Source organism: Parambassis ranga, chromosome 8, assembly GCF_900634625.1.
Source record: "Parambassis ranga chromosome 8, fParRan2.1, whole genome shotgun sequence".
Classification (NCBI taxonomy): domain Eukaryota; kingdom Metazoa; phylum Chordata; class Actinopteri; family Ambassidae; genus Parambassis; species Parambassis ranga.
Window position 1 is genome coordinate 6192094 of NC_041029.1, and position 9479 is coordinate 6201572.

At 42.6% G+C, this 9479-nt stretch overlaps 1 protein-coding gene across 4 annotated transcripts in view; it reads left to right on the forward strand.

Annotated features, from left to right (window-relative positions):
• The window catches only part of prkcab (protein kinase C, alpha, b), a 73289-nt gene extending 65442 nt beyond the window's left edge, over positions 1-7847 (forward strand). For 2 of the 4 annotated variants that reach the window (XM_028411506.1, XM_028411508.1), the window contains exons 10-18: positions 1091-1231; positions 1308-1481; positions 1959-2050; positions 2968-3030; positions 3495-3633; positions 4473-4553; positions 5280-5387; positions 6054-6194; positions 7349-7513. In XM_028411506.1, coding sequence (XP_028267307.1) covers positions 1091-1231; positions 1308-1481; positions 1959-2050; positions 2968-3030; positions 3495-3633; positions 4473-4553; positions 5280-5387; positions 6054-6194; positions 7349-7513 — 1104 coding nt within the window. Of the gene's footprint in view, positions 1-1090; positions 1232-1307; positions 1482-1958; positions 2051-2967; positions 3031-3494; positions 3634-4472; positions 4554-5279; positions 5388-6053; positions 6208-7348 lie in introns of all 4 variants that reach the window. The other 2 variants (XM_028411507.1, XM_028411505.1) reach the window with 2 other exon arrangements.
• The last annotated feature ends 1632 nt before the right edge of the window (positions 7848-9479 follow it).

Genomic DNA, 9479 nt, shown 5'->3' on the forward strand with positions numbered 1-9479 from the left:
ATACCAAGAACATCAGAGACCAAAAAGGATCAGATTTTACAATAGAGAAATCAGAAAAAGCTTTAAATTCAATCTGCAGCATTACAGTCAATCCCAAAATACAGCCAGACCCATAAAGGACAATATAGTTTGGCCCTCAGGAAAGACTATATATGTTACACCTATTAACTGTAATGCATCTCTTAGCTCGCTGATCTAAAGTTCCTCTGAGTCAAAATAAAAAAACTGACTCATCCGTCTGGTTAAAGTTTGTATCGGTCTGCCGCTAACTGACCTGACGAGGTGCATATGTAGAGTAGAGCCACTTAACCCGAATTAAATACCAATTATGGTGTCCAGTTTATTATCACATCAAGCTGTGAGTAGAGGAACGGTTGTCGTGGCAACGGCTCCCATCGCCCCTCCAGTTGTCGTTTCCTCTCTCTCTCTCTCTCTCTCTCTCTCTCTGCTGCATCTGACAGAAACAGACAACCACTGGAGCCCATGATGGGAGCCGACAGGGTCCTAATTGCCCTTTTTGTTCAAAGATCCTTTCACAGGCCGGTCATTTTAACAACGGGGGAAGCTTTGCAACACTGGCACCTGACAGTTTGACAAAATACACCAGTAGTGAAGTCCTGCTGAGCGTCTCATGACAAAAAAATAAATAAAAAGGCATGTCAGTGGAACAAACGCATCACTCCAGTCAAAAAGATTAGTCAAGCTTCATTTGATTATTACAAACCACCTTTCTTGTTTGCAATATTATAAAATGTAATTACTAACTTATCATTGTGTGTTAATGTGATTACCAGCATGCAAAACAATGATATATAAAATATCTGCGAAGGGATTGAAAATGTAACAAACCACATAATATTTTTTTAAAATAAAACTACATTATTCACTATTGTATACTGATACTACATTGTGATTTTGTTTTTTAACAGAGAAACTGTTGCATTTTCAACCGTTTGGAGAGATATTTTTATCACATTTTGTAGTCGTTGCATTATAGTATTGTAATATATAGATGTGGTTATATATGTGAATATATCACATGGATGGATGCAGTCTTTCATTTGATGTGTTTACTGTGTGTGTTGTACAGAAAGCCAAGCTGGGCCACGGTAAAAAAGTGATCACACCGTCAGACCACCGGCGGTTCAGCCTCCCTTCAGGAAACATGGACCGAGTGCGACTCAGCGACTTCAACTTCCTGGCTCTCCTGGGGAAGGGCAGCTTTGGCAAGGTGGGAGCCATTTTTTTTCTTCCTGCTGCTGTTTTTTTTTGGGCTCTTCTTTCACCGTGACCTTTGACCTCTGCAGGTAATGCTGGCAGAGATGAAGTCAACGGAGGAGCTCTATGCCATAAAGATCCTGAAAAAAGACGTGGTGATCCAGGACGACGACGTTGAATGTACCATGGTGGAGAAGAGAGTCTTGGCCCTGAGAGACAAACCTCCCTTCCTCACGCACCTACACTCCTGCTTTCAGACTGTGGTGTGTAATGATAATGATAATAATAATAACAACATCTGTTTCTCTTGATTTAAAGGGGGCCAGTATCCTCCTGCATTAGTCTTCCATCAGCCTTCCATTCAGACATTTGAAACCAGTGCAGTGTGTGTATTTTTTGCCTCTTCTACATTCTACATTTATTTACTGGCGCCCCTGCAGAGAAAATTGAAGCTCAGCTGAGTCCACCCTTGAATACGAAGTCTCCCGTATGACGTCAGCTTTGTGCGTAGACAGGGTGACTCAAGGAGTCTTCAATAAAACCTGCATTTACAAAGCTTATGATATAGATATAAATCCTGACCAGGCTGCTGTACTGAAATAAAAACCTCTCTTATATGTGGCTTTAGACTCATGTCTGGATAGCATTATATATTCACAGGCTGTGTCAGGATCATTCAGTGTAATATGCTGCTGTTTTTGCACATATATTTACAGCCACAAACTTCTTTTGGTTTCTAGGATCGTCTGTACTTTGTGATGGAGTACATTAATGGAGGAGACCTCATGTATCATATCCAACGTATGGGCAAGTTCAAGGAGCCGCAGGCTGTGTAAGAACACACCTGATTCATACACACATACACATATAGTGCTGCTTGAATTATAATAAATATTCTGGTATAATTCAGAATTCATTGTTCCATCGTCCTGGCTCAGATACAGCAGAACAGGCCCAAACCATGATACTACCACCACCATGTTTAACAGAGTAGACTTTGACTCCATTACATTATCTATACTTTCTACTCCACTACATTTCTACAATGTTTGTTTTTACTCGTTATGTTTATGAATACAGTTTCACCAAAATGTCGCCTTGATCTACACAAAAATGTGGATTGTGTTGCTATCTCTGAAGTTTAAACCAATCAGGTGGCTGTATCAGCTCCAGTGATAACAGAGCTCAGCAGTAGATAGTCTGTCCCTGTCCTCCTGTCCTTTGCAGCTAACCTTACCATTGAACATGGATCCAGAGTCAGCCTCCGCTGAACTGAGCCACCAGTGGGTGTATTTAAAAGATATGTTTTAATTTAGAGGGCCCAAACAACGATTGGTGGATAAACCAGAGCATTCTGTGTCTGCCTCAGAGAAAAGCGCTCAGTGACATCTGTAGAGGCAGAAGTGTTACCAGGAGCTGTATCTGCATTCTTTATCAACATGGCAGCACCTAGAGAGACCTTCAGCTGCTTAGAGGTCACCCTGGGTTCCTTTGTAATCCCTCACAGATTATTATATGACTTGTTTCTGTAGTGATCTTTGTTGATAGACCACTCCTGTGGAGGTTAACAATAGACTTGAATTTCCTCTATTTGTACACAATTTGTCTAGACTCCAAACTCTGACTGTGTATGACTTTTCCAGCCTGATGAGAGCAGCAATGACTGTTTGTGTATGAAATATTTCTGTTTCCTATGTTTGATCGTATTGTTTGTGTTATATGTTTACATGTCTTCTCTCTATTTTGCAGGTTTTATGCAGCTGAGATCGCTGTCGGTTTGTTTTTCTTGCACCGAAAGGGAATCATCTACAGGTGTGTGTGTGTGTCAGAAGATGCAGATCATTGTGGTGATGTTGTGCACCAGTGTGGCATCACAGGTCTTTAATATCACATCACAGCAGTATATTAAATCAATAAAGAGAGAACAGACAGACAGAAGCAGGAATTAAGAGCCCCTCGACTGTGTTTAAAGCGCAGAGCGTAGGATGGAGCTGAATATTAACTCTACGCTCATTTCTAAGGTCACCCTCAGAACTTCAAAATGAACAGAGCTCACATCCATTTTTACAAATGAGCAGCCTTGTGTTTGGCATTCTGACTCCAGAGAGACATAAACACCGGCGAGAGATGCAGGCTGCATTTTAAGAGCAGCAAAGCCTGATAGAAACATGATTTGAAGCCAAGAAACGGCTGTTTGTTCTGATGCGTGCTGCAGACCGATAAACTGCTCTGAGATGGAGGAGCGACACATGCTTACAAAGCTTTCTGTGCCGCAGGGACCTGAAGCTCGACAATGTGATGCTGGACTCCGAGGGCCACATCAAGATAGCTGACTTTGGCATGTGTAAGGAGAACATGTATGAAGGGATGACCACGCGTACCTTCTGCGGCACCCCGGACTACATCGCACCAGAGGTGAAGAAAACAGCATCAAGGCGGCTCAACAACTGCCAATGTGTTTGTTGTCACAGTGTCCCAACACCACACACAGTCGCACACACTTCACCTCATGAGCTGACATGTACCTGCGAAGGAGAGGCGGTGTCACATCTCCGCACACACTGTGGCAAACCAACATTACAGGATAGATGTAGGAACGGGTGACATGATGTATCAGTGAGGTAATGTGTGTACATGCTCTGTGGATCTATTTACTCTCATCTGTCTGCACTGACTCACGGGGGTGTGGGGGGGCATAGTGTCTCCCAGGTGGGAGGAGAGGGAAGTCCTTACACTGCTGCTCTCTCACAGAGAACCTATGATAAACTGACTTGTAGTGAAATTAAATCATATTATTTAACCATTTATTAACCCTGGATTCTCTTTCTATAGCATATTAAACCTTCCACAGACATGATCGCTTTGTAGCTGCGGGTTTGTTGTTTGTGGAAGGCTGTGTAACAAACCATAACTCTGCATTTGTGTGTGCAGCGAGTGCAGCTGTGATTTAGCTCTCCGCTTGTGTGTCTGCATGATTGTAATTGTGTGTGTGTGTGTGTGTGTAGACTGTGTGTGGGAGGGAGGTGTAGGATGGCAAATTGCACGGTAGGAGAAAGCGCCTTTGTTGTGGCAGCTCAAAATAGCTGACTGTATTTAATGGCGGTTGATTCGAGAGAAATGCTGGTGTGTGTGTACACTTCTCTGTCATGTCTTCACCTGTAACTCCGCATTATTCATATTTTCTTAAACAGAAGACAAACACTTGGATGTTTTTTTTTTATTTCAACCTTTTTATTTTCTCTCATTTCTATTAGATTATAGCATACCAGCCTTATGGAAAGTCAGTGGACTGGTGGGCCTATGGAGTTCTCCTGTATGAGATGCTGGCAGGACAGGTAATGTGTTGTTTTGCTGGAGAAACACTCACAACATCAACTGACACTTTCTATTCGCCCACTCTTCACAAACACATTTACACACCAACTTACTGTTAAGTGTCTCGCACAAAGACACACACACATTTACTGCCACCCTACTGGCTTCAGGCTGTGGGAACATGCTTGTCCAGGTTTTAGGACTCATCCCTGCAGAAAAGGTAGACTGTGAAACAGGAAACAGCCAAGACAACTTCAAGTTTAACACTGCATCGCTTTGATTTTCTTGTAACTTAGTGAGCAAATTGTCTGATAATAAAATTACTCACACCACTGTAGATGCAGCCCATTTCTTTAATAAACCGTGCATGTCCTTGGAACTTAGAAACTCCAAGTAATCACAGTGAGGGGATAACAGCAGGTTTTGTTAAGGTTAGGTCCTGTTTCCAGGCAACAGTTTGGCAGGAGATATTTTTTATACTCATACGTGAATCACACAAACAAACAGACCACACAAAGTGCCACTGTGTTAACAGGATTTACTGTTTATTTTTTCATTTAGTGAATCCAAAACACCCATTGCACCCATACTATTCATGTAACAACACATTTGAAATGTACCTGACACCACAGCTGCTCGCTGTCACCTGCTGATGATGTCACCTCAGCGTCTGTCACATAAGCGAGCTGTAAATCATCATCATCACAGCATGCACCCCAACTCTGTGCTGCGTCTGTCCTCCTCAGCCGCCGTTCGACGGAGAAGACGAAGACGAGCTCTTCCAGTCCATCATGGAGCACAACGTGTCCTACCCCAAGTCCATGTCCAAAGAGGCTGTGTCCATCTGCAAGGGAGTGAGTAGATCTAGTGTTATTTAACAGCCACCACATACCCAGCACTGTGGGCCTATAGCAGCATAGCTATGATATAGATATGACATGGATGGCAGCTTTCTATTCAGCTCTGCAGCAGGGCGTCACTTTGTTCTGTGCCTCGTACAGTAATGTCACAACTTTTTTCCCATTATTTGACAACCACCTGACACCCCCGCAGCTGTGACATCACGATGCAGCAGCATCACGCGTGCCATGATTATTTGCCAGGCAGGAAATTAGTTTTCAAAGTCAATTCACAAACCCTCTATTGAAATTCAGACTCAAGTCTGATGGAGTCTTTTAATAACCTGCCATCTTTTTATAGTGATACTCATTCTGTAGCCATGAGCCTCAGAACAAACCAGAGTATCCTCTGCTCCACATTCCAAATGATTTGAATTAAACGTGGCTGCTGCAACAAATGAAAATGCAGCACCATTGTGTGTTGCTATATTTAACAGAGTGTCAATCTGACTCTGCATAATGTTGCTGACAAGATAAAGTAGGCAGGTGTGTGGTCACTGTATATGTTAGCTTCAAATAGGTTTTCCCTTTTAGAGTGACTTTTGTCACTTGTCCCTGGAGCCTAAAGCTGCTGCACACATCACATCTTCCTCCTCTTCTTCCTCTTCTTCTTGTCACCAGCTGATGACCAAGCACCCATCAAAGCGTCTCGGCTGTGGCCCAGAGGGCGAGAGGGACATCAGAGAGCAGGCCTTCTTCAGACGCATCGACTGGGAGCGCCTGGCCAACAAAGAGATCCAGCCGCCATTTAAACCCAAAGTGGTGAGGGGACACAGTGTGTGAGGGGACAGTGTGTGTGTGGGGACACTGTGTGTGAGGGGACACTGTGTGTGAGGGGACACTGTGTGTGTGTGTGTGAGGGGACACTGTGTGTGTGTGTGTGTGTGAGGGGACACCATCTGTGATGGTATATAGGCCACAATGTGAACAAGACACAGGTGAAGACAATCATGGCAGCTAATCAACAAGGCGGGAAAAACAGGAAGAAACTAGACTTTCGAAGTAAACCAGGAAAACCAAGAAACACACATGAAATATGAAATGCCACCAAACACCCAGCTGTGTGTCTTATTCTCTGTCTGTCCTTTTAACATGCAGCAGATATTCAGTCTTTTGCATTTATAAGTCTATCTTCATGCGCCCATCGCAGTCTGATCTGAAGACTGGATCCCAGCTGCAACCAACCTGCCACCCTCCAACCGACACCTAAACCTCCTCCTGTCACTACAAACGCCCCCCCTGCGTCCTCCATCTCCTCGCTGCCCATAAGCGCCTGTAGCAACACAAGCGCTGCCACCGAGGATTAAAAATAGCTCTCTAAGAGCAGAGTTCCCTTTGCTTCCACACAAGGGCTACAATAAATGCAGGGTTACGCAGCGGATGTATCTGTCTACACTCACACGGGGGGAGGAAAACATTTTCTAAAAGTGGATCCATCCATTCAGGGGGCTTTGTGTGGTGTGTTGCGTCATTAATTGGTCTGAAGGGACTGCAAACAAAAGATCCATCTGTGGCTTATGGCTTTGGCTTCTGTAATATTAAGGAGCAGCTGAAAATGTCTGACGTGCTGATACGTCTCCTGAGATAATGTGTCCCAAGCAGCAGGATCTATAATCCGGCAGATTTGTTTTTGTTTTGGATTACTCATTCTGAGGGAATCGCTCTGGTTTTCCTGCATTGTGACGGCTGATATGTATATGTGCTGTACATACATTCAGGGCCCCAGAGTGGAGCTGCAAGCTGATGTTAATGACCTCCACTGTGGGTGCTAATCTAATTACACATCCTGCCCTGGCTACACATCAGGCTTTGACTTTTTCTCTGCACCACCTTCCCCGTGGGAAAGGTCCTTCATCACGAGTCCACAATCAAAACATCATCTAACATATTTTTTTTTTATAATCTCTTTATTTCAGTGCGGCAAAGGAGCAGAAAACTTTGACAAGTTCTTCACCCGTGCCCAGCCTGTGCTGACCCCGCCGGATCAGCTGGTCATCGCCAACATCGACCAGAGCGAATTCGCCGGCTTCTCCTTCATCAACCCTCAGTTCATTCATCCGTCCCTGCAGAGCGTGGTATGAGGAGAGAGCGGGAAGAGGGGGGCGGGGGGGAAAAAAAGCATGACTCTCACTGAATACAGGTTCCTTCCAACCTCCACCACTGTCAGCGGACCCATACCATCCTGTTCTGTCCACTAGTTATCATTGGCTGTGTGCAGAAATGACTGAGGCGGTCTGAAATAGTCTGAAGAGAGCAGAACACAACATTCTACTGATTTATTTTTATTTTATTTTCCTAACATCACACAAGATGTTCTTTTTACTCCGAATCTGTATCTGTGTTTATCCGGACCTACACAGCCTTTCTCTTGTGTATGAATGTGTCTCAGTATCAGTTACTAAATTTTCTCCTCATCTCATTCAACTTCCTTCATTTCACATAAAAAAAACATATTTTTCTGCTCCGTCTCGGCTTTATCTAGTTATGAACTGCTACATGTGTATACTATATTTATATATTTCAAAATAAATAAATAAAAGAGGTAGTATACTCTCATGAGTGCCAAAGTAGAAGTGGAAGAAAACATTTCTATTACAAGTCCTTGTAATGTTTATTCCCCTCTGGCCTTTCCCAATGGTGTCAATAAAAAAAACAAAACAAACTGGGACCGTTTATATATCTGTTGTTTTGTAGGACGTGTCATAACTCCAGAGAGAGAAAGAGAAATCATAGCTATGAGCATAATGCAGGTCAGAAAGAGTGTTTAAATGCTATTTCCATATGCACCAAGCAGATCTGTGTTGCATGCTTATTTTCTGACTGTGTGAGCAGTAGACTCTAGGATGCAGTACACGTCTGGTATCACTGTAAAGTTTAGTATTATGATATAAACTATGTTCATATATAATTGTTGTAAGTTTCTAATATTGAAGAAAAAAGTTTTATGTTATGTTTTATGTCCATCCCTGTATTGTAAGTCTTTTTTTTTTGTAAATATGTTTCAAAAAGAGAAGTTACTTGCAGATTTTATACTAAGAACTGAATGTGCTTTTACTACCGTAGACGGTTCGGACATTTCTATGTTTAGATTAGCCCTGAGAAGAGATTTGGCTGAATCTTTGGTAGCTTTGGTATCAGCAAAACCTTGTTATATGTATTTCCACTATTTATCCACTGTTTTCTACTACTCTGTGTCATATATATATATATATATATAGAGAATATGCAGCACTTTCTGTGCGTGGAACAGCTGAGTGCCCTCTTGCCTTGGTCGTCTCAGGGCCTTCTGTAACAAACTGAATTCAAGTTGACGATATATGAGGATTTCACAACTTGTCCTTTTCGTTTATTTATATATATATATATATATATATAAATATATATATTGTGCGCATGCATGAGGCGAGGCCTCATCTTAGCATGAGAAAGACCCCTGCATGATACAGACGTCCCCCCACCCCAGGTGTGGAGCATGGAGTTTCCCCAACGTGTCGCACAGAACGAGAAAACAAAACGGAAAAAAAAACTCCCCATCCAGCCAACACCGTGCTCTCTTCTGCTGACGTCTCCTTCCTGACAACACAGACAAATGTGTGTAGATCTCTCCCAATGACTTTTTGTTCACTGGTGCCAAACAAAGAGTCTTTTTCTTTCCAGTCTGATGTGTTGTTTTTTTTTTTTGTTCCTGAAGTTACACAAAGATCTACCACAGCTTATTAACCCTTAATTAGTAACATAAGATGTAGACTGATGTTGCAGCTCTATATGTGGACCAAATCTTCAAGGTGTGTTTACATGTCTCACATTGAGAATCTGTATCAGAGGAGAGATTCAAAACAAAAACATGAAGTTGAATCCATGAACAGAGATAATCAAGAGTTAGGCCAGTACAGGGTACAGAACCACTACAGGCTACAGCCACAGTGATGTTTGTATGTGTTTCTTTCACTGCCCCTGCTTTGTTACCCTGATTCTTTTTGTTCCTCTGTGGTATGACAGATACTGTGTATAAATAAAGTATGAAAAATATATTGAGAAAGAAATGAC